Here is a 27357-nt window from a genome sequence, read left to right on the forward strand (position 1 = left end):
CATTGAGCAAGCGTGGTGATTAATGCTCAATCCTTCTCCGTGTGAGAAGAGGTTTTAGTCAGCAGTGGTCATTTATAGGCTGTTGATATGATATGAATTTCTAAAATTGGTAAAATTATTGGTCCTCACTAAACAACAAATGAGACAGATCAACGATGTCCAAATTAGTTAACACCGAAGAATATGCTAAAATTTTCGAAACCAAAAATACAGCTCCGAACGTCATCGGAAACAGTAAAAAATAAATACCAATAAACATTCAACTCAAAACGCAGACCTCACAGTTAACTTACGCAATGAATGTAACTGTAAAATGCAGCATATAAATCTAAATATAAGAGCAACAGGAAACTACAAAGCGTTAAGCAACGAACTCATTATTCATGAAATTATGCCATTTTTTCAAACAGATATCGGACTAGAAGATAAGTTTTTAGCCATTGACAAAAACTCTTAAGGAAGATATAAAACTTCCGTGTATGAGGGAAATGGTTTATGCCGTAATAAACATTATAAGTATGGTTAATATGGAAAAAGTGAGAGAAATATAACGGTGCCAAATGAACAGAATGCTGGTAATGCGTGGTTATGTGGAGAAATCGAGTTTAAAGCATGTAAAATTGGGTGGTTAAAGACTTAGTACTTGGTATTTTTTGGAGAGATTTGACATAAACATAGTACAGTCATATTGAGAACCTCCTCCTTTTCAGCAAAGTCGGTTAATTTCATAAATAAGAGTGACATCCCTATAGATTAAAGATTGGTAAAGAGGCCAAAAAATAATTATTTAAAACGCTAGAAACAAATGGTTTCATTTGTACAAAAAAGTCGAATAACAGCAATGCATCTGTAAATCTAGCGGTACATGTTAGGTCAATTTTATCAATCACTATTAACTGCGTTTACCCGTTCGATTAGTCTATGTCGACAATGCAAAGATGTCTGTTTTGATCCATAATCTCTTTGCCTACGTCATAGTCATTGATGTTTGAAATTCATCACTTTGTTGCGTGACAATTCGGAAGCTTATGGCAATTCCAAACAGTACGATTAGCGATTAACTGGTCCAGACAAGTTTTTTGATATTCATGCTCATTTTACTAATATAAGTAACCCAAAAAGTCTTAAAAACTGTTCATCACTTTTTCATCATTGACTACCTCTTATAAAATCCCAGTTAATTGTATTTTTTTTTTGTATCTTTTAATCCAATAACGTGGACAGTGAAATTTTTTGCAACCTAAATTAGAGACACAATTTTCTGGTCGATTAGAAAACTGATTAGCTATGGCAACTCATCAGAGTTTGAAGCAAGATAGATCGACGACCTCTTCACTAACTACATCGCGTCTTTAGTGAGTAAGCGCCTGAGGGCTAAGACGATTTCGGAGGTGCTCATTTTCGTGTAATTAAATTAACTTTCGTTATTTCTTCTTTGCTTCTGTATTGCTCAATTAATGCTGTTGTATAGTTGTCCCTTGACAAGTTGGCGTGCTTTTGTTAAGGAGTGACATCTTTTATTTCTTTAGAAAATAAGTGTTATATTCAACTGTCCAATATATTGTTTCTATAAGTGTATTGATATTGACTTAAGCTGTAGATCAATTAAATAATTAAGGTTTATCCATTAATAGACATTAGGCTGCGCGACGTCGCTGCGTCTGCGTAAGCTGCTCACGATATAAAGTCTTTCTGTGAGTCGAAACTAGTAGCTTTTCTCCATTATACGTGAGTAAACCGTGATTTTTTAGTTAATTTAGTTGTCTCACGATAGTTATTATAAAAATATATGCTGTAGATTCTTATTCAAGATCTTGATTCACATAAAAGTATGTATTCTATTATAAAATTCATCAAAACTAATTCGACGGTCTAGCATAAAGCTTTCTTTCATTTAAACCAAACTCACTTTCCCATTTCTAGCACATCAGTCAAGATTTTCTTTAACCATTTATCATATTAAACGTATACACACAATAGCCCGTAAAATAATGAGAAACTTACATTGGAGAGCTGTGGCCACTAGTGCATCATAATACTGACGATCATGCAAAATCTGTAGAACCGTCATAAGCACTAATTATAAACAACGATTTATATGCAAGATTAGATGAAAATGATAAATGTGAATATTGTAGTCGTATAGTTAACAGTGATGCTGGAAGCAATGATAAAATAGCCGATTAGGATGTGCTTGTTAATAGAAATAATTGGTTGTCAGTAGTCATTGCAATGAAAAATATTTAAGACTTTGAATAAGTAGATATAAAGACCAAAGTGGCTTAATTAAAATTAGATCTTTTAGATAGAACTAAAAAATAGGTGTATGAATAAATTAATTAGGAAGATGAACATTAGTTACCATTTGTAAAAAGTTTAAGTTTAAAAAACATTGCTATTGTAAACGAACAAATTCCTATGAAACTTGTTAACTAGTTTGTAAAACAAAATAGAAAAATTCAATCGAACAGGCAACAATTGTTGTTCTATCCTTCCGCATCGCCACACAAAATGCCTTTTACGAGAGCTGAATTTTAATTCATAGCGGGTTCCAATTCAATTGAGTTAAAAAAAAATAACATGGTGACCGATTTTCAAAGCTATGTCGTTTTGTATGCAAAAAAACTACTTAGTTGATAAAGTTGTGAACATGACTACCGGGTAAAAGATTTTGGATTAAATCCAGGTTTTGGGTAATGAATATTTGGGTTTGATGAGTGCAGAAATCCTTATACTGCCGTACTCAGATTCATTTAATGTTTACTTAACCCAGTCTTTAGCAATTGTTTTCGGACCAAATAGATACGGTACTAAAGAATACTTTAAGTATTCATTAAATGTGTCTAAGTACGGCAGTACGACCCAAATCTGGAAACTATAGCCTGTGATTATCTTTAAGATTATCCTCTAACTTAGATTTAGTCTTCTTGTGAAGACAAAGTAATGGAAGCATTAGGGAAGTTAGTGACAATATAACACCACTTTTGATATTACTCTTGGCACAATGACTTTTGCGGCGAAATGTCCGTATCCGATTCTCGCACAGAATATGTCTTGTGTTAACATGTGATTTATACGTTTGTAAATACATATAAAAACTAGAACAAATACAATTTCAGCATACCTCTTTCACTCAATCTTTTTCAACCTGGGACATTCACATTGATAGTAGAATGACAAAACAACATTACTACATTTGCTACCTCTTTTACTTCTCCAGGGAATAAAAGCTCTACTGTTGTTTAGTTACATCATTTCGCATTGTGCGATAGTTTGCGCTGCTCTGAACAACGACAATTGTCACAAGAGACGTGAATTCAAACTAGTAACTGTATGCAACCAACCAGATCCAGTTGTGGAATAAATTACTATTTCGTGCATTTGTTTTTATGGGAGTCTCTGAGGATTTTGTTTGTCTGTTTGATATATTGTTTGTTTTGAAATATTGATTGGGATGAGAGGCATGTTTGACTTCAGTTTTGGCTTATTCAATTCAATAATTTTCGATTTTCGGTATAGGTCCTTGTTTGTATATGTGAGTATCTCATTTAATATGTGAAGGTGTGTCCAGTGCTTTGGTGTGACCCCTAAACCAGCATGATTTTATAGCTACTATGGTATTATTTTGGCTGGTTTAGATATGTCTATCTGGAAGTCATTGGCGAAGTATATGGCTATTTCATATAATTATATATTATGTTGTATTTGGCATTGCAATCCACAAAATCAGATTAGAACACTCCATCACCAAAATCAGTCACCATTACATGTTTATGTAAATCAATCGCTTTAATCGCTGCATTATTTTGTTACTTATAAACTGAACATTGAACAGTTTTGTTCAATACCAGCGGCTAGCGCTTTACGGTACTGATTTAGCGGTTCGATAGTTTTGTTTAGAATTCAATTATGCTGGAGAGCAGTGACCTGCTGTATGCAATGCAATGCTCATTGCCGCAGTAACGTTGCGAGTATTTAATCGGAATATGTTCGGAATATCACGGTTTGTTTGTTTTACAATTAGATTCTGTAATGATGAGGATTGGAAATGTCATTTAGTTTGGCTTTGTGCAGAAATTGTGGATTTAATAGCTGGAAAATTTAGCAATGCTGTAATGATTCTGTGATTGGAATTGTAACATGTCAATTATTAACATTGTATTATTTTTAAGAGGGAAAAATCATCCAATGTCTTCTCCCGCTATAGGTGCGGCGGAGGGAGTGTTAAACTCTTACTGAATAAAAACCACCCTGTTCCTACGGATGCCTTTCGGTAAATCCACTAGTTAGTTCGCAGCTCCGAAGAACAGAGCTGTTCTTAATATTAATTTATCATCAGTTAAATATGATGACCTATTGCTATATACTTTTTTTCTTCTTCTCACTTGCTCCAAGTTCCGAAGCTTTACAACTATTCAACCAAGACATATTATGGTCTTTTGAAAAATCCGTATTGTCAGAATCATTCCATCAGATAATTGTACGAGCACAGCTTTCCGTAATCCGTAAACATTGAACAAGCAGCTTATTAATTTTGTGAAAGTAGGTTTACTTGCCAACGAGCCGAGCAAACGTTCATTAAGATAAAAATAATCGTTTTATTATAAATTGTTATAGTTATTTTAATTATTTTGTTGCCTTTTCTTAGTGAAGTGTCAGAAAAATAAGAAAGTAAATAAGAACGTGGTTTCTTTTGCCTGGATCTTACCCAAGTGGGTCGAGGTCAATGCTGAGTGCTAACTAGATGAGCTTAGTTTTAGTAGCTACGGTGTCAGCTGATTGGCTGTGACTTGAAGAAAGCCTTTATGTTTCTATCATCGTGTTTAAATTAGCTGTCGTGATCAGTAATTTTATAGAAAAGATTGTATATACTGTTGTTATTTTATACATAACTGGTTAATCTCAAACTCGGTAATCATCCAATGGTTTGGCTCGTTGAAAATGCCTACGGCATTAAGCCTACCTTGTACACATTAATGTACATGAAGAGCTAAATAAATAAATAACATGAATTTCATTAAAAATACTTTATAAAAATCTTTTCGAGACAGCAAACAAATCAGTCAACGACGTACTTTAAAATTAAAAGCAATACCGTTATTTTCTAATTAAATTCAATTACTTTCGTAAATAACACTAGGTTTCATGACCTCTGAATCAATTTGCCGTTAACTTATACCTAAGTGCGAATATCAAACATAAAAACGAGATAATTAGCAAATGATCACTGTAAACAAACCATGTGGTCTGCATAAATTTGTTTGGCCCAACATAGCTCCTTGCGGCACACCGCCCCAGTGCTCATCAAATACGAGTGCTGAATAACAAACACCACCTCGTTATGGTCTCCTAGTACGTTCAGAACAAAATCGCTGCATAACACGTTTTTGACCTTCCCGACATGGCGAATAAAATGTTAAAAAACCCACAATGAAGTGTCGAAAGCATTCTAATGTACCACGCAACGACTGGTGGACTTTAAAAAGGATCGACGTGTTATACTTTCCACGTATATTAATGCATTTTATTTCTAGAATTTCACTGGATTCCTAAAAACAGTGTGTTGGGTTGGATTTTAAGTGTTAGCATTGAAAATCTAGTCATGTTTCCGAAGACAGATGGGTGCAGATTTACAACCGAATTGTTCTCAAGAAGGAAAATGGATGCACTACGGTGGTATGACTCAGGTAAAAAGAATTCGAACTGTTTAAAGCTATTTTATAAAGAGAAAGCATGTACAATACATCTATTTAAAAAAGATCGCCATTAAAACGTGCTTTTAACTAATTTTAACTTCAATGTCTACATAATTTCTGTTGTGTATAAAAATTACATAAGTTATTCATTAGCTCAAGTCCTTTGTTGATCATGTAGTTGCAAAGTTGCTCCGCAGTAATACAAGAGCAATTTTTGAATTAGAAAAATTGAAGTATCAGTTTTATACATTAAAAAAATGTATTGTTACAAGCAGCTTGGAATTTACAGATCATAAAACAATAACAAAGAAAGCAAATAAAACAAAAGTAAAAGAAATAAGTGTAACTGTCGTACGTAGAGACATTTAATGATTACTTAAACTATTCCTTTGTAACGATTTTGTTCCAAAAACTAGGGGTAAGTAAGAATTACTATAATTAAATTACTCTGAGTACGGTAGTAACACTTTAAAATAACATCAATTCTTTATTTTATTCGCGTCTTAATTGCAATATAGCTGTTCAGAATATCACAAACTAGTTTTTTCTGTTACTCTTATGAATGAACCGATTAGCGTCTAGATTTTATTTAGACTGCCAATTTATCTAAAATTTATAGTCTATTAAAAATTTATTCTATACTAGCTTTTGCCCGCGACTTCGTTCGCGTGGAATAGTGACTTCCGGCAAATTTTTGGTTTTAACCACATAGTTCCCGATCTCGCGGGATCTCTTCAAAAATGAGATGTGGAAGATATTCCAGGGAACTCTTCAAAAATCAACATAATGAGCTCTGCGTTTGAATTTAATAGATGTATACTCACTTAGGGCATTGAAAAAATAGTTTAAAAACGGACTTAAACTAACTTAAAACTAAAGAAAGCTACGAATTACGAATTTATAACAATTAAAAAAGAAACTATATTACAACCTATCCTCTATGCTATAATAACCAAGCTTAAACTAAATAATTTAAAAGAAACGACTTAAATCTAATCTAATTAATTTATAAATTAGACTTACAATTTTATTAAAAAAACTAACTACAGTAACTACTACTAATCGATATCAAACTAAACCTACGTTAAATAGTTTAACCAAAAAACCAGGAAAACCCAACAAATAAACTTATTAATTGACTGAAACCAATTTAGAATATACGAAACAGCAGGACCACTACAGACAAATAATCATACGACTGATATACACTTTTTCTACGATAGTACCGAAGCGCTCGGCCGATACCCAACCAAATGAATGTAACGAAACCATAGCGCGATCTATTTCGATCCCAACGCCATCTTTCGAGGATAAAGACAACTTGGATTATTTATTTATACTCCGTTCGGGCATTTTCTTTGTACTAAAAGTTTAATTATATTGATATTATTTTTTTCATACCTTTTTACTATTTATTTACTTTTTTCGATGAATTAAAACAATAACATGAACCGAAGTCGTGCGACATAGAATTATTTATAAATAATTTATTTCTTATTTTTATTTTTTGATTTTTGAAATAAAAATATATCTATGTCCTTTCTAAGGTTCTAAACTATATCTGTACCAAATTTCAACCAAATCCGTCAAATAGTTGCGGAGATTAATGGTATAAGCATAGAATGTTCGACGTGATTCTTTAATTTGACATAACTTTTTTATTTATGAACCGATTGACATGAAACAAACACTAAATGTAAATTTAAGCATCCCACAATATATTCGTGAAAACCGCATCCAACTCGGATCACCCGTTTCTGAGATTAGCGCGCACAGACGAACAGACAAACAGACAAACAGACAAACAGACAAACAGACAAACAGACAAACAGACAAAAAAAAAGTTAATTACATTTTTGGGTTCGACATCGACATAACAATAACCCCTGCTATTTTTTTATTTTTATTTTCAATGTACAGACAGCACTTTTCTACGATTTTATTATATGTATAGATTCAGACCTCTTAATCCTGTTAGCATTTTTGACACTTCATTTAATTATATTTAATTTTTATCTCTCAACTTATTGGTTTTGCTTAATCGATGCAATTTGTCATATTTGGTTGTTTCTTTTTAAAATCAACTGATTGAATTATCTTCGGTCTGCTAGATACAAACAAGACTGATGGTAATTAGCTTATTGGATATCTATTTTCTTTTCTTACTGTTTTAGCTTTCTCAGTCTTGAAGATTAGCTGTCATCTTCTTTCTTATACACTTCTTTGTCATTGATCTGGTAAAAAAGTTGTTTGATGCTGATTTGCCTTTGGTATTTTGTGATCATATTGTTTGTTTTCTTTGCCCAATAGTTTCAAAGTCAATGCATTTATTTCAATGAATCCTAAATTAGGCATTTTTGAAACTCTATTACCCGCCGAGATACGAATATTATAATATGGAACTTGACCGCTATTTTATTTAACTACTATTAATTATTATATGACATTGTAAAAAAATTACAATCATCTACATTATTTATACGTATAACTAGTTTTTGCCCACAGCATCTTTTGCGTTAAGAAGTATTAGTATTAATGGAATTTATCAATTTTTTTATTTGAGGATGCCTACGTAATAGAATAGCTTTATGCATGTAAAGTCTGAGCCCGATCGGTTTAGAATTGATAAAGTTTTATACTAACTTTCATTCCTTATTTTTATCCTCATATGAGTGAAATTGATCAAAATCCTTTCCTTTCTAAGCAGATGCCTACGTCATAACATCTACCTGCATGACAAAGTTCAGCCCAATCCTTCCAGTGATTTGGGATGTGTGTTGATAGACAGTCAGTCAGACAGTCACTTTTTAATATTATCGATGGTTGCGAGGCTAATTGATCTGACCGACATTTTTTTGCGATATTTATTTATATACATAATCACCTTTTTTTCTCCTTCGAATGATGTTGTATATAACTCAATATCACAAAAAATGTCTATTAGATCAATTAGCCTCTCAACCGTCAATATATATTTAGATGTTATCCAAAGCTTGCAAGAGCAAGTCCATTACGTACTGTTCCGATTCCAGCTACATTCATATCATCTAAACGCAAGCCTCGATACATTTATAACCGCGATTCATATCGAACACTTTAGCATTAGTATTGAATTGTGAATGCATTATTATCATTTTATCCGCTCACTTCGTGTTCCAAAGCGACTATTGTGCCAATAATGGCTCGATCTGGTGTACTACTTTGTGGACTTTTAGTCTAGTGGTTACTAGTGAAATTGTTTAGCAAACAGCTTAGGTTTTGTATGAAGTGTAGTGTTATTTGATTTTGCAGAATATTTAGCTTCTGCCAACGGCTTTGTTCGCGGTTCTGTGGGGTAAAAAGTGTCCTATGTGTTATTCCAGACCACAATCTACCGCTGTTTTAAATTTAATCCTGATCCCTTCAGCTATTTTGACGTGATTGAGGAACAAATACACAAACATTCGCATTTATAATATTATGAGCTCTAGTAGTATGTCGCCGCGTCTGTGCACGCTGCTCATGATGAAGAGTCCCTCTGTGACTCGAAACTAATTTACCTCGAAACTAGTAGAATCTGTTGGCGAAGTCCATTCATTTGCGTGAGTAAACCATGATTTTTAGTTAATTTAGTATGTCTCACGATAGTTATTAAAAAAAAATGTATGTTGTTCTAGATTGAACTAAGCTCCATATAAGTACCAGGGCACCATAGAATGAAAGAGTATTTTGTATACACAACTTTGTAGCTTTAGTGTCAACTATCACAATACCCATTACGATGGTAATGTTGCTATAAAACTTTATACAATCTCATGCACTGACTCAAGATGGAGTATGAGCTGGTTTTTGATCCTTTTTTTGCTGTTTGCAATAAATTTTGTGTTGACTCTGATATAAATAGGATAGTATCTTTATTATGAGTGGTTTATATCAGAAATGGCTGCAAGGTCTCTGTGTATAACTTATACTTATGTATGTGGAAATAAGTATGTTTTAGCTAACCAGTGTGGGATTTGGTTAGTTATTTTTGTGATGAATGTTTATAGACATAAAGGTCTTTAAATATAAAAATAAATTGTTATTTAGATAGAAGAATCGAATGCAGAATTCGCACTTAGATTTAGATTTCAGCCATGATCGTCCCACTGCAGGGAGTGGAATTCGCAGTTAACATAAATTATTTTTAAGACTAATAATGAAAACGGAATGAAAGTGTTTATCATTCCTCAATATTTTTTAATGCGAATAAAAATAAATATGAGATTTGTAGTTAATAGGATCTAGTCTAACATCGACTGTAATAAAAATAATTGGACTAAATTAATTGCAAATATTTTTATGTTTTAATACTAGATGTTTATTATCCAACAGAACAATCAAAGTAGAAATAAAATGAAATTGCAATAGTTACCAATCTAGTTTCGATATCATAAATCTAAATCTAATTAGCCGGGTCCACACCAAACGATCCATCGATCCCGCGATCCGCGATCCAGGATCGCAGAGCGTGGATCGTGGATCGTGTTAGGCCGATCCACTTTTGGAAACTTGCGATCCCAAATATGCGCTCCAAGCGATCCTAAGGCGATCCGTGATTCAGCCAGTCTAACTCTTGTACGATATGGAGTCACACGTACAACGGCGGCGTCTTGCCGTTGCAGCAGTAACTTTTATTTTGCTTAAATGCTTGCGCAAAAAATCACAAAAAAGAAAACGACGGTTTTGGGTGAAACAAATTTACAAAAATCGCTTGGAATCTGGGACTCAGCTGTACGCAGAGTTAGTGTCAGATAAAGTTGAACACAATTTTGCAAGAATGAATGCTAATCAATTTGAGATATTGTGTTAATTATTGAATAACAAGCTAAGAAAGAATGATACAAATTATAGAGATGCCATTACTGTGAAGGAAAGATTATTACTAACATTGAGATTTTTAGCAACTGGAGATTCGTATGTCAGTTTGCAGTATCTGTTCCGCATTTCCAAACAGTCTATATCGATAATTATTCCTGAAGTTTGTGAAGCCATCATTGACCTGTTAAATGATTATGTAAAGGTAAGTAAAACCATACTTTATTACTCAATAAAAAAGTATTGTATTACAATCATAATTTAAAGAAGTGGATCGCGCGAACCAACACAACCGTCCACACCGCGCGCATCACGCAACTGAGGCACCTTTGATGCTGGCACAAAAACCGACCGCACACGGATCGCGCGAGGCAGGAGCGCGCGCTCCAATACGTGCGCATGGATCGCGCGCGGCTCGTCCACACCGCCTGCATCTTTGGATCGCGCTGCTGCCGCGCGCGATCGGAGCGCGATGGATCGTCCGGTGTGGACCCGGCTATTAAAGAATTCACAACATCTATAACAAAAGCTGTAATCAAAGACAACAATAAAAACGCTGAACGCCATTTTTTGTTCTAACCATAAAGTTTTAACTAAAACCTAACCGGCCAGTAATCTACGCTGGCCGCAAATAAAAATATTAAAAAGTTTAATGACAGCGCGGGGTGGCGGGAGTGGATAAAAAAATAAAAAAAGCATCATGGCGGACAATGGGATGGAGGTAAGGACAATGATAGTTGTACCAGACCGTGAATGTACGCTTTTGGAGCGATTATTCTGGCGTATTTTTATTTCAAAATAAATAACAAGAATTATAAAGGATTCCGCGAAAAAAGGTATGCTCATTAAAATGCTCGTTTACGTAGGTACCTACGTTGCGAAAAATGAATGGAGAAAATTGATATTCTGCATAATTTGTTACGTGTTTGTAATGCATTTTTTCGACGTAATTATTGTGTAAAGGTGGTAATTGCTTTCAAATTTTTACAATGCCTCTAAGGGTTTCTAATAAGCACTTAACTGAATATTTTTGGAACGACTGACTTCTTTTTACAGGCCTTGTGTTGTTTTCTTTTATTATTTTGTAATGCCTTTTTTAAAGTCCCTAAGTAAACCCACGCTGTGTCGTTAGTTGGATAGGTTTATCAATGATATTACATCTCGTATTGGAAAACTTTATTTATTGCAATGCACTAGGACTGTTTTTGCGGTAAAACTTTAAATAATACCAACTTTGTTTTAAAGCTTCTAAATGAAATAAAGGCTCTTTTGATGAAAGTAAAACATGACCAGTTAGAAGATGTTGTCTAATTCTTAATTTTTTAAACATATAAAATTTTAATGAAAGGTATAAATCTGACCAAATACGATTCTGCCGCAACCGTTATACTCAATAACTCATCCGTTTATTAAAAACTAAAAATAAATATTTAATATTTATTATAAATTATACAAGATAGCCGAGTAAATTATACACACTTACTACCTTCTGCCAGCTGCTTCGCCCGCGTTGCCATCGTATAAAAAGTAGTATATGCGTTATTCCAAATCATAATCTAACCCTGTTCCAAATTCCATCTCGATACCTTCAGCTGTTTCGACGTCACGAAGTAACAAAGAAACAAACACACAAAGTTTCGCATTTATAATATTAGTAGAATTCATATTGAATAAAGAATAATAACGTCCCATCTAGAACGCAGACTCAATGCAGCCAAACAAGAATGCCACAGCAATTCAATACTTATGGCATCTTCCAACCATTTATAAACACTGCCCAGGAAAGAAGACCCCTCAATTTCTTCCCCATCTACTGACAGAACAGAAGTGACAGAGGTCTAGAAACCTGGTCATCACTATCTCTTACTAAGCACTATTGTTGGTGGAACTTATTGGTGATATCGGAAGATAAGTCTCTAGGGTTTGTGTAGTGATTAAAATGCTTTTTTTATTTGTCGTTGGGAAGTTGAAGGATGAATGCACGGACTATTAATTGGTTGGAGACTACTGGGAGTTTATGAACGCCTGGTACTTTTTCTGTAAAGGAGTATACTTTTAAAAGACTTCAATGTGATTATTAGTTGATAGTTTATTTTGTGTTATCAGTCAGTACCTTTGGTACGAGTTTGCTTTACGTTTAAAGTAGTCGAAACGAGAGGGTTTGGGCGCTCTGAATGGTTGGTTTATTCAAGCCGGCTAATCAGAGCCTTCTTGTTTCGATTACTTTAGCAAACTTATATTAAGGGTACTGATGGTCATTTCATCATCATCATCAGCCGAGAGACGTCCACTGCTGAACAAAGGCCTCCACCTCCCCCTTGATGGTCATTTAAATAAGTAAAATGATTTCTACAATACTACATTTCCAATATCAATCCAAAATCCCACCTTAAAAGAAAAGTAATACCTATAATAAACAAACAAATAAAAAAGCACCAACACGAATCAATTTCAAAAATGGACTTTAAATTGAACGGACATTTAAATCGATTCCACATTGGAAACATCAAACTCTTATTGACTGTAAATCTATTATTAACGAATACAATACATCGAGAAGGAAAAAGCTACTCGATTGTGTCGCAATCGACTAGATATTTCACATATCGTAGAAGCTAGTAACATGAAAACGAAAGTTAAAATAACAGTAACAAAATTTGTTAATAACGCTTTCACTTGTCCCAGTACAAAAGCTGTCAAAACAATTGAAGATGTACTTAGTTTGTTTGAGCTAATAACACCTTTTGACAGTTATAATACTTGGTAAGTACTATAATCAAGTTTTGATGGAATTGGTGAAGTGTTGAAGATTAACAATGGGTCGAGAAACCCCATTCTGTCAGTTGATTTGATCAATAAGGTGGTTAAGGATGCATAAATGATAATAGAAGGAAATGTCGGCACTTCTGCGGTTGAAACTTTTTGCTTAAACGAAAATTGTATTTAGGTTAATGGTGATAAAATTGGTATTTGAATGTACAAACAAAAAGTTGATTTGTGTGTATAGCCTAGATGGGATTTAAGAGTTAGACAATAGCGTCGTTGATTTGAAGTATGGCAAAAAATTGTTGGCCTAACATACGTTGAAATCAAGTGAGATTTTGACCTTGGTTTATGGGTTTAGATGTGTTACGAATCTGTTTTTTACGCTGAAACTAATGAACGGATTTTGATGAAATTTGGTATACAGATAAGGTATGAGCTGATTTAGGTGATAAGGAAGAAATTGTAAAAATATTTTTAAAGAGTAACGAATAGGGTTTCTTGCTCGTTCTTCTTTATTTGAAGCTACACTTTGGAACAAGCACCTAGCTTCACTAACAAATAGACTGACAGACTATTGTTTATTTCTTTTTTTGTTGACAAAAGTACCTAAGTATAAGGTTTAATAGGAATAAATACGACTCTGACGTTGGCAAAGCCGCTAGCAGAAGCTAATCTATTTTAATTTTGCTATTCTCTGTTAGCCACACAAACTCCTCAAATGTACCTAAAACGTGCAAAAACGACTATAGAATCATCATTTTTCTCCCTTACAACCCTTTTACTGCTGAGAAAGACCCATCTATTAATCTAAGATAATTTATTACTCTTAAATATTACAACAACGTACTAAACATGTGTGATGGATGACTGGAGTGTACTTACATTGAATTACACTGACCGGCTCCATTGACCTCGTGTTAAGCAGTTCATACTGAGAAAGTGATCTATGTATTAGGAGTATGAGAAGTTTTACGAAAAACAATGCTTTGGTCTTGACATAAGGTGGAAAGTTAAAATGGTGGGTGATTTATAAGTGTTTGAATTAATCCTATAAGATGATTTAGGTAAATTAAAACTTCTAAAAATGAAACTAAATTCGGCCGATCTTTGGATGTCTGTTGTTAAAATAGTTTTTTGGATACTGCCAATAAAACAAAGTTGACTGTATAAAAAGTATGAGTTTGCTTTACGTTTAAAGTAATCGAACACAACGACACGACAATGCATTCGGCGCTTTGATTGGTGGGCTCGAATAAACCAACCAATCGATCCTATCGATTACTTTAAACATAAAGCAATATCGTACTAAGTGTCGTCTAAACTGTACTAACTCTCATCAAATAAAAAGTTCATCTTTATCAAAAACTTTAAGTTCCCGCAGATAAAATTGCGTGTAAAAATTAATTAAAATCAATGTATATGAACAGCTAATAAACTCGTTACACTGTTAAAGGTCTTTGCCCTTTCCAAAATCATTTTTTTCATATTACGCCCATCACATAATTATTGATGAGAGCCCATCGTCAAAATTATTAAAGGCTTAAATCAGAAACCAGTTTTTGATAAAAGAACCGGTAGTGGGATATTTCAATCTCTCAAAAGTGTAATGCAAAAGTAATTTTTATCATGATTAATGTTTACGTTGATTGTGAGAAGCTGATGGTATGTCGTGGTGGCCTGGTGGTTTAAGACGCCCGCTTCTCATGCCTGAGAGTGCGCGTTCGAAACCTACCAACAGCAAGTACGAATGTGACTTTTTCCGAGTTATATTATACTTTCTAAGATTATTTAGACACCATTGACAAATGGTGAAGGAAAACGTTGTGAGAAAACCTGGGTTTATAATTTCTAAAATATTTATATTACTGGCTTCTGCCCGCGACGTTGACTGCTAGTCCATGGCATATAAGTCACCTATATCAAAATCAAAATCTACCTCTGTTTAAATTTCATCCAAATCCCTTTATCCGTTTTGACGAAATTAACTAACAAACATACCTACAACACATAATCTTTCGCATTTATAATAATATCTAGTAGTAAGATTAGATTGACACGACTGAAACTATGAAGACGACTGAACACAGACGTTTAAATATTCTAAAGACTGAGGCAGTGGAACTTACAGTACCTATACCTATGGTTACTTTGGTACAGTTACAGTACCACATTTGTAGTTCAGTGTGCCAAGACTGATCGTGTCGTAAAATTAACCGCCTTGCAAGTAAGTAAATTCAATGAATAAATTAAAATAATTAATTAATTAGCTGCACGTAAATTAGTAATTGGAATATAAAGTTAAGTATTTCACTTGAATTGCTTCGAGCAAAGATGTTTAATTTAATTTAATGAGGTTTTGCGGTAGTACCGTTTGTAATCTACACACCATACATTGATATACAAAGTGAGTGTAGTTGAAATGGACTGAAAAGAGAGTAGGCAGTGAGACGACCACCTCTAAAAAAATTTGAACAAGCACGAGCAGTGCAGTTTTAAATTTGAAAATGTCATTTAATTTTTAAGTCACGATCATCATCGATAGCTGAAACAAAATCGACTGCAGGACAAAGGACTCTTTAGTCTTTCACGCCGAATAACAACCTACCACTGTAAACCAAAGTGCACTGCTGATTTTTTATGGTAACGTCCATGGACACTCGTAACACCAAAGGGGTTACAAGTGCGTTGCCGGCCTTTTGGGGGTTAGAAATGTAAGGTTTGTTGGGGAATAGGGAATTGGGACGATTGGGCAGGGATGCAATTGGGCCGCCGATAATCTTACTCACACAACAAAACACAACGCAACTAACTACATCTACTTTATTTCATTTATAAAGTAAATAAAAATACATTTTTATTCTCAAAAGTGCAAGTAGCAGTCGTAATTATTCATCGCTCAGTAAGACAGGCGCCCCACGACCATGTATCATCGGGTACTCATCGACAAACGAGTACCTGTCAATTCACATGTCAAAATGCTAGTTTATTTAATACTTTCTTTTTTAAAAGCACTCATAATTCGCTTTCAAATCAGCTGTATTCTTGTTTTAAGCGGGTTACACACTGATGGTTTTGCATTGGCTTTGGTCCTTGTAGACGGATAAAGTTTTGCAGTTTTGGTCCTTTATCATTATGAGTTTAATATTTTTATAATAACTATCGTGAGACAATAAACTAAAAATCCACGGCTTACTCACATAAATTAATGGAGAAAAGCCTACTGACGTCGCCGCGTATGCGCACGCTATTCATGATGAAGAGTCCCTCTGTGACTCGAAACTAGTAGAGCTTTTCTCCAGATGGAACTTATTAAATGACTTTTAGCAATCATTTGATTGAAATAGAAATCAAATTCGGCAATGAATTCTTAAAGAGACACCTAATTCCCATCATTGACACCTTTACATCATTTACCGGACGATAAAACCATTCAACTAACAGAACTTTAACAAAATCGAGAATCGTATCAATATTTTTTTCCATCGATACAAAAAACTCGTTTTTAATTTAATCGATCTTGTGCAGTCGTCTTTATTTGAGATCTGCGTAGTCATTGGACAAAAACTATCTCTTTGTGTGCGTTTCCATTCAAGTTCGTGTGATGGCAAAAAGGCACTTGACACTTTTTAGTGGTCGAAGTCTTCAGTAAGAAATTGGACTTATCGGTCAGTTAGCTAGTGAAGAGACGGCTTGATTGATTGATAATACCTTGATTTTGCACACAATGCTTTTATAAAGTGGTGATTTGCAAAACGTTGAAGCATGCAAATTTGGTTAGAATGAAAGTTTTCATTTTGCTAGATATTTTTTTATTTATTCTCGTCTGAAGTTCCCGTTAAAAGTGACGTCATTGCAGATTTGCGGTTCGATATTGATTGTGATGAATTGTTTGAGAATATTTTTGTTTGTTGTAATACCAGTTTTTATGTATAGCAAGTTTTAGCATATGCATATAGCACTGTATTTTAAAACTGGTTAAATAGCAATTTTGGAAGTCTAGAATTCGACATTGTTCTCACATAGTTGAAGCATTCTAAACACTGTAACCAAGAATTGCATAGTGAATCTGAATGAAAAAGAGTAACATGTAGTTTCTTGCTCATTATTCTCCATATGAATCTACACTTTGGAACGAGTAAATAGATTCACTAGAGGACTGACCGACAGACGTTATTAAAACGACATCCTTTACAGATTAACGTTAGCCATATCCAAGCTAAAAGAATCATAACACTCATTTGAGTCTTATATTTCTTTTGGCCCATCCAGTAGTCGCAATCAATTCCAAACCCAACAATTAAAAACTTAAAATCTTGAACACAAATGACTCAAACCAAACTGTCAATTAAATACCCATTTTCTCTGCAAGAGAGAGCACCAACAATTAGCAAAGCGCAATTTGTAACATACGATAATAATTAGTAAGTAATATACTAAAGAAGAACAATTAACATAATGATCGAGGTACGTAACAACAGTTTTTAAACCTAAGGTTAGTTTAACGGTCAAAATTCAGTTAACCGTGCCGTTGCTTCGGTTAACCGTTAACTATTATTAACAAGATAGTTTAGAAGATTGAGGTATAAGTGTAATTAATTCAAGTATTGTGGCTTGTGGTGTATCTCTCTGTTACTTATGGCGCCTTGGTACAATTAGTACTACGTGGTTACGCTCGTGTACGTCCATGGGATTCTTTCTTGTTTTAATTTTGCAAATTGGTGTCTATTCTTTGAAGGGATCTGTGGAATTATTTTATGGTGGATTATCGTAATTTACGTGGTCCAAAAACTGTAAACAGTTTACAACTACATGATGTTGTTTTTGAGAATCTCAAATTTCTAGATTTTTGTGAGCGTATTCTTTAATAAATAGGTGGTGGTTCCACCTCTGGTGTTTCGAGTATCCATGGGAGGTGCAAATCGCTTACCATCTGGTGATCCGTCTGCTCGTTTAACTTTTATTCTATGAAAAAAATATAAGCCCACTCGTCACAACACGTTTTCTATTCCATAAAAAAAATATAAGCCCACTTGTCAAAACACTTTCGACTGTTCGACAAATAATAAAATAATCTCAAAACTACATCGATTTATTTTTATTTATATAAAAGTTATCAGTTTTGAAATTCTCTTTCGTATTAACTTCGTCATCGTCAACCAGGATAATCATATTTATATAGTCCTTTGCCTCAGAAATCCAGATTAAACTCTCATTGCCATTATCAACCCGTCTATTCGTAAATATAATAATCTTACTCAAACAAAAAAAATATCCGCGCTAACACACCAAGCACCAAGCCTGAATCTCTCACCTGGTCAGTAAACCACAACAGGAATTACTTCCATATTACCCGCGCCATCGGTCCCACGACCACACAAGCTCATCATTATGTCGTAATACCATTTTAATGGGTGCCATCTTGTGAACTAGGTCGCCATGTTGTATGGCAATTTAAAAATCTTTTACTCGTTAAGTTTTAAGGTGTCCTAAGAATAGCGGTCATCGATCATTTACAGGTTTATCTCCGTTATTAGGTAATTGGTAGCAAATTGTGTTGTTTTCTTCTTGTTGGGTATTGTTGTCGTTACTATGGTCTGTATGATTTTTTGTGTGTCCAATTAAATTTTTGTTTTTTACAATAAGGTTTTCTATATCTCGCTACTAGTTAATTCCACTATGCTTTAGATAACTCAACTGTAATATGCTTCTGAATAGACTTTACAGTTTATGAATCTTTTATCTACCTGGTGTACATTTTTCGACGTCCCTCTAAATTAGATAATTTAATTTGATGCAAAGTAGAGATAAATAGACTTCACAGGACTTCAAATTCATCGAACACAATATTTTCTTCTTGTTTGAAATCTCTGCTCCGAAAAATGCTAAAAACTTTTTTTAAAAAAGTGGCTTTTATTTTCTCCCGTGTCGTGAGTGCGTTAACAAACAAACAATTTCACACGCATAAGACACCCAGACCTGAAACAACAAATTGTAGATCTCACAAAGATTTGTTTCCCGAATCCCGAACCACTACACGTTGTACGGCAGCTAGTTGCCCAGCCATCATGCACACTATCCAAAAAGTGAGAACCTTATTTTCGTTTTAACTCAGTCAAAAGGTCTCTAGATTTATTTCTTACTCTGAATGTCTGCAGTCGCAAACAGGCCGTACAAATAACATTTAAGCCATAACGGCGGTTTTTAATACCAATAATGCGGTAATTCCGCCCGTCTGGGTCATGCTCAAACAGTTCTGTTTTTCTGCATATTATTGCAATTTTAATGGTTATGTCTTCATTTTCTTTGTCTGTAATTTTACTGATTTTGATTATACGAGTAATGCCAGTGTCTGCTAAATTGCATTTATTTATATCATGGTATTTTGGGACTGTACTGATATTTTTTATAATAACTATGGTGAGTCACAGTGGGACTCTTCAGTGGCTGTGTGACTTCACCGGGTCTACACTGCTCATGATGAAGCGTTCCTCTGTGACTCTAAATTAGTAGGAGCTTTTATTTTCTCCATTAATTTATACCGTGATTTTCAGTCAATGTATCGATATTGTTGTAAGTGGAATAAATATGAATACTAACTTCAAATATTTGCAAAGTCCACTCATAATGTTACACGGGTGATTGCGTATTCTTGTTGGATGAATCACCCATCGCAAGATTGGACGTCTTAAGCTTAAACATTGAGATTTAACAAACCGTTATCTGGCTTTATGCATTCGTCAAAATCTTTGACGTTTATTTATGTTTTGCCTCCTTTAATCCCAAGTTTTGTTAGGTGCGGTGTTTGACGATCGGCTGCCGCGCAAAGTGTAGCGGGTGCGATTCTCGCACGGAGCAACTCTTTGTGTCAACCACAAATTGTTGTTTCGGGTCTGAGTGTCATGTGTATGTAAAAATGTATGTTTATAAACGCACCCACGACACAGGACAAAATCCTAGAGTGCGGCAAAGTCTTTTTTTCTTAAAAGACATTACTCTCATAAACTAAACAAGACGCCTTTAGCATTTTCTAGTCTTTCGTATATTTTCGTATTTCGTATATTTTTGATACTACCGATTCTACGATCCTTCTATAATGTTTCAAACACCACACCATGTGTTAATTGAGTCTTGTATAATACAATTCGTTTTGTTGCCCCCTCATCCCGTACCCGCATTTTGGCATAGAGTATTTGAGCGACAAATGCAACTTAATATCGTTGAATGTACCAGCATAATTTGCAGGGTCTAAAGTGCAATTTGCAACGTGCCGAGTTTGTTGTGTGCCAGGGCTTTGTGTTGGACATAACACTGTAGGTACTTGTTTGTGAAGTGTAAATCGTTTTGACAGAGTAATTTATTAATTCAATTGAATCTATTATATTAATTCAACTTTTTTTTAATGGAATAGAGGACAAACGAGCAGACGGGTTACCTGATGGTAAAAAATGACAACACAGTGTCACAAAACTTGAAAATTGAATAAAGAAAAATAAACGTCTAGCGTACATAGAAGAAAAGTAGCCATTTGATTACATTCACACACAAATGTACAATGTATATCTCAAAATAGGTGTTATAGGGTCAGTAATAATTAGGGTCAAACTGCCATTAAATAAATTCACCGTATCCAATTGCAGTCAAGCAATTATGGAGCTTGCAAAATTGTAAAACTGCTCAATATTATGTCCAATGTACTAGGCTAGCATATGCTGCGTGAAAGTATTTCAAGGTATTGTATGAGAACTACTTTCGTTGCACTCTTCCGGGTCAAAGGCTATGCGGACTCAAGGTTGATCGGTGTGTGCAGTGACCTCTTTGATTTCATGATTGCCTGGTACCGTGCACAATGTGCGGTTGAAACCGTTGACACTGATTCGTGGGGCATTATCTTCTTGCTTTGTCCTTGATATTGGAAAACGGGTTTGTATAAAAGCTTTGTTTACGTTTATTTGTTTTAAAGTCCTGTAACGGTATTTTGCGATGAAATTACCGGTCTGTTTTATGGGACTCGTGCCTCGTTGCCGTACTACCGTACTTTAGTTTGATTGCCCTTGCAAATGAAGTTCGTGGTGGCCCGTTCTAAAAATAGGTGAAAGCGGAAAAATATTTTCTATTCCATCATTTTCAATGTTAGCTGTTTATTGTGTGTCATTTAATAATTACTTAACCTAATCCTTAACAATTGTTTTCGGAACAAAATCGTTACTAAGGCACAGTTTAAGCAATCATTAAACGTCTCTAAGTACGGCAGTCATCAATTACAAAAATAATACTTATAAAATAGCATAAATAAAAATATGAGGTGCATTAAACAAACACACAAAAATAATTTAAGACGCAACCACCAAAAATCTTCACTTAAAAAAAAAACCGTACTAACCTATTTGATCGACTTACACGATTTAACCGCAAATCCGAATAACAACAGCGATTGACCGAAACAGGAATTAGGTGAACCAACTCACGTGTGGTTTTTTATTCGTACAAAAGTAAGGCCAAGGTTTTAATTCCGTTATTGTAGATGTTACGTCAGAACTGCTGACCTCGCCGTTCAGGCTATTGACTTTATAATTTGCTAAGTTTCTGCTTTGTGGGTTCGCTCGCGTGTTTTGCTAGTAAGTGATTCATAACATGCTATCTTGGTATGTAAGTGTTTTTTTGGGCTTAAGAGTAGTGGAGATTTATGGCCATTTTTTTTTTTAGTTTTGTTTGATTTTTGTTTTGGTGCTTATTTTAGAATATTTTGGCGGATCTGTTTCTATATGGTTTGTGTAACTCTTTGTACTGTAGAATCATAAGGTGTAACTGCTGTGAGAATATCTTAATGAAAGGGTTTTTGACTAGTTTTGATGTTTTGAAGATTCTCTTTATGTCTCATATTTTGATTATCGAAAGAAAGTCTTTCGTAAAGTGTTTAAGACATAGGATGTTTTCAATTTAGCTGTCGAGATATGTTTTCCTTATATCCTTCTGCAGTAAGGGTTTTCCCTGATTTCTTTGTTTACCGGTCTCATTATCATACATAATAATTATTTACATAACATCTTTGAAAATCTTAGAGTCTTTTTCCACCAGAGATATTATACAATGCCTATTGAATTCCTAAATGATTTTTTTTTTTGCTACCAGGAGCACAGTACATCTGTTACGGTTATGTTAATTATTAATCCTTTTCTAGTAAAAAGAGGATGACCTTATTGTTTAAAAATACCAGGTCAAGAAAATTTCTCCATAAAAATAAATAGCTACATATATTACAAAACTTTATACCTGAATGTCTTCCATTATTAAATTGAGTACCAATACCTGGAAAATGAATTAATCTCTTCATACAAATGACCTCCTGGTAAACGATTCCGTTAATGCCATACTCGTATAACAATCTGTTAATCAGAGATGAAAGCTTAAACGCTTTACGTTTCTGCGTTCCTGGTACAATAAACGGCTTGACTCCGATGTGGGTCAGTGAAAAGACAATTATCATAGAACAATAGTTTTGTGTTAACTATTGTGGCGCTGCAATTATCTTTAATAAGATGTGGAAGGAAAGTTGCTGAATTATTGAAGTTGAACGTTTTTTCGAATAGTTAAAAGATATCTTTAGGTAAATTGATAGCTTGATTTTTGTTTTGTTCTGTCGTAAAATTGAATAAAATCAATTTATTTTCACAAAATAAAAATGTGATTTCCATTTCTGGTTAAATATTCAATTTTTTACATTTATTTTTTAGTCTACGTTAAGTTTTTCCTTATGCCCGATGTTTGATAATAGTGGCATGTCCAGTCTGTTGTATTGAAGATAAATAAATGGTTTCCATTGAAGTACTGATACTTTAAATAAAATAATTTAAAGAAAAATAAGCTCATAGAAATGTAATCACAATTAATCAGAAGGCTTATTACGAATTTGTTTTATGTTTAACAAGATCGACACGAGAGTGCGTTTGACGCTCTAATTGGTTAGTTCATTCGCGCTGGCCAATCAGTGCTGGCAGCGCTCTCGTTTCGTATTTGTTCAACGTAAAGCAAACTTGTACTAAGGTTACAGATCCCAAAGAAACTGTTATTAAAACCTTTATCGTCTGAGATAATTTTGCATGTAATTTTATAAAAGCCATCAATCTGAATAATAAATGTTGAACGTCGGCGATTTACAAAGGAATGCCAGAGAACGGTTTAAGATCGGATTAAATGCATTCTCGACCGAGTGACATACTCGTGAATTGCAGGGTTGTCGAAATATTTTCGAGGATTATGCAAAGAAAAATGGATTTAAAATGTACTCTTTTTAGGTTTAATTTAATCAAGCCTTCAATTAGATGGCTTATTATTATTTTTTGTGTGTATTTAGGTATATTATTTAGAAACAAATATACATAACATCAAAAATATATACAGATTCGGATGACAGTTGGTATTTTGGAAAATCTTATCTCTATTAGTATATCACCTCTTATAAGGCTGAACTCAATAAGTTCTGGTGTCCTCGAATTAGTTATAATTATGTATTAGTAACTATTGAAATTATCTAACATTTTTTAAACGTTGCCGTACACTAGAATTTTCTCCTGTGTCGTGGGTGCGTTTACAAACATACAAGTTCACATACACATCACACCCAATCTCGAAACAACAATTTACGGATCACACAAGAGTTGCTCTGTGCGGAAATCAAAACGTACGTTGCGCGGCATCCGTCACACCGCGCCAACTGACCAGGCAATCAAAAAAATCAAGAGTTTTTTTTATGTTAAATGGGCCGACGTTTGGCCGCTATCTCGCCTGATGGTAAGTGATGATGCGGTCTACGATGAAGCACGTCTGCCCATAAGCAACCTATTCACTTGAGCTTTGAAGACATCCAGGTTATACCCATCAGGAAACAAAGATTCCGGCAAGAAGTTCCACTCCCTAGCAGTTTTCTTCCACCAATAAAGTTGTTCACAACCAGGAAGAATAAGATGAATGTAACTAGACCTTCCTCCAGCCCTAAGAGTACCGTTGACATCGGGATTAATACTAACATTCCGATCGATTGCGGTCTGTACTGTGGTGGTACATATAGCTATACAAAACCAATTTATCATGGTCTCGCCTTGTATGATCTTTCCACATATTCAAGGGTCTACTTACACTGGTTTTCTGTACTGTGGTGGTACATATAGCTATACAAAACCAATTTATCATGGTCTCGCCTTGTATGATCTTTCCACACATTCAAGGGTCAGCTTACACTGGTTTTGTTTAGTTTGATGTATGAATGTATGGGTACTAACCAACAATATGCATTGTGGTACCGAGTTACATATTATTGAGTAAAATATTAGGTATATACGATATAAATAATAATCACTATATATAAAAATCAATTGCTGTTCGTTAGTCTCGCTAAAACTCGAGAAATAAATGGACCCATTTCGCTAATTTCGGTTTTAAATTATTTTTGGAAGTCCAGAACAGGTCTAAAAGGTGAGAAAAATAAATGTTTGACGCGGTACGAAGTTTGCCGGGTCATCTAGTTATTTATAAATGTCTTTGAGTACGACTATTAGACATTAATCCCTTATTGCACAAAATATAACTGATGAAAAGTAAATACATTCATATACATGAGCCTTGTCTGCTAGCATGATATGAGCCTCTAGCATGGCTTGAAACTAGTCGAGTTCCTCGTCAAATAATTACGTGAGTAAGCCGAAAAACGTAATGATTAATTTAGTTTGACTCACGAAACCTATAACACAATCAAGATGACCACTTCTACTAATATTATTTCATTTTCTTTATTTAATTACTATGTTATTTGCTTACTCACGTTATTGTTTGACGAGGAACTCGACTTGTTTCAAGCCATGCTAGAGGCTCATATTCATGAGCAGCAATTCCGCGAAATTTTCTTTATTCAAATTAAATACAACAAGCAAACTTTTTTATATCAATCTTAATCAAAACAGCTAATGGCAGAAAACTATGCAAGAAATAAACACAATTTAAATATAAACACAAACTCAATCTTAGAACAAAATAGGGAAAGTGGCAAAGTGCAGAAATGTATGGAGATGAAAAGTAAGACATGAAACACAGCTTTATACATATACATGGCTTTTAATACAAGGTCAGTCGTGAGTTGTAAGGGAAGGGCATTCAAGTAGGTACTAGAAAGTTTGACACGATCGCACATCAACGTAGCCTAAAATTATACAAAGAAATCTCGACATTATTTGCAAAGTGATAAAGTAGAAAATCTAATAAAGATATTTGAAAGAAAGTGGTAGGTTCATCTGCTGGCCGCTGTTACACATCATAGTCAAATTAGTTTAAAGGAATTTCGTCATTATTCGCAAAAAGATAAGGTTGTTAATGTTTTTAGGATAACTTGATGTGCCGTTGTTTGTATTTGTTTGTAATTGTTTTGCGTTTGTTTAGATATAATGCTAATGTGAACTTAAGGTTGCTTTTCCATCAGAGATGTGCTATGTGCTATGTATACTGCGAGGATGTAATAGCTAAGCCATAATAAATTATAATAAGCAGTCTATTTGTTGGTGAAATTCGGATTAATATTAGTACAATGTGACCGTTTCCACTGATACTAAGCTGTGTAGTGGTGCAAATAAGATTTGCTATGAAGATGAGTCGCTGCAAAGTAGCTGCACGAGGAAGATGCAAAGCTCAAGTATGCGATGTATTGATAGTTAGGGAAACATCTATAGCACATATATGCATAGCTCGTATTCATAGCACGCATATTTCCATAATAAAGAACATAACTTAGCTGAGTCCGTTTCCACCAGTACTAAGCTATGTGTACCAATGAATATGATTGGTGGAAACCAAACGCATCTACAGCAACGTAACATAGCACATCTCTGGTGGAAAAGCACTGTAATGCTAATGTAAACTTAAAAGTTGGGGTCAAATGGCTTTGTTGTAGCTTCTAGGCTTAATGGTTATAGTGATTGTATTGGAAATTGTAAAATTTATTTATATACGAGTAATGATTGTATTGGAAATATTTATCGACTTGACCCTACATTCTACAGTTCTGTATATTCAAATACTGCTTTATGAATATAATTTAAACGTTTAGCATTACTCTATTAGTATTTACTTTAACAAATTAGACTCTATTAGTAGGTATTCAGTCTATTTGTTGGTGAAATTCGGATGAAAATTTGTTTGACAGTTTTTGAGTAGATATTTAGTTTAGTTTTATTTAGAGACGCAATGGTACCCGTTGATTCATAAAAGTTTTTTTGAAATCTGATAAAATGTTATTGAGTTTTTGACGTTTAGGATTTTAAATATAGGGGTGTGTGTTTTATATTTATTTATTGTATATTTATTTATTTTATTTATATTTACTTTGTAAAACTAACAAATCACACTTATAAAATGTTATTAATATTGTTTACGTTTACGTGCTGAGTGTTGCTTCACACAAGTTGCCACGGCATGGCTATGGATAGTTTCAACTAAATATTCTAGTTTAAATCAAACATCCCGTCAGTTAATTGTACTTTTAATTTAGCCCTTCTTTGATATATTGCTAATATGGTCTCTGATTATGTCCGTTTAAGGCGCCGTGTAACGATTTTATTATTATTTATCCGATAGACCGACTATGTGTATTAATTGTATACTATATTATTCTTTATCCTAACATTTCGTTCTCTTGTTGTTCCAGAATCCCAACACGATGGACGGCAGCCAGTAATTGAGTGTTAGTGAATGTTTTAGTTATTGTAAAGACTGACTAGTGTTACCCAGTGTTCAAGTGTACGGTATACAGAATGGAGGCTAAAACGCACATACTCGCGACTGCTGCGCTCCTTATAATCGGTGAGTTTTAGATTTTAATGTTTTATTGTAACTCTTCTGGTGTTAATTCTTGCAGGTGATAAGAATAGGGTAGATGACTAATTTTTATCGTCTTGTAGATTATTCTAAAATATTCGACACGATTTTTTTTAATTTTCTTACGGTAACAAATATTTTCGAAGATATTATTATGTTAATTTGAAAGATCGTATGACGTCACTTCTTGGTAGGTTCTATG

The 27357-nt window shown here is 34.1% G+C and overlaps 1 protein-coding gene across 2 annotated transcripts in view; it reads left to right on the plus strand.

Annotated features, from left to right (window-relative positions):
* The window catches only part of LOC118277508 (serine protease inhibitor dipetalogastin), an 80393-nt gene that overhangs the window by 8831 nt on the left and 44205 nt on the right, over positions 1-27357 (plus strand). For both annotated transcript variants that reach the window (XM_050696113.1, XM_050696114.1), the window contains exon 2: positions 26986-27140. In XM_050696113.1, coding sequence (XP_050552070.1) covers positions 27092-27140 — 49 coding nt within the window. In that variant the 5' untranslated portion in view covers positions 26986-27091. The remainder of the gene's footprint in view (positions 1-26985; positions 27141-27357) is intronic.

This window comes from Spodoptera frugiperda, chromosome 10, assembly GCF_023101765.2.
Source record: "Spodoptera frugiperda isolate SF20-4 chromosome 10, AGI-APGP_CSIRO_Sfru_2.0, whole genome shotgun sequence".
NCBI classification, from domain to species: domain Eukaryota; kingdom Metazoa; phylum Arthropoda; class Insecta; order Lepidoptera; family Noctuidae; genus Spodoptera; species Spodoptera frugiperda.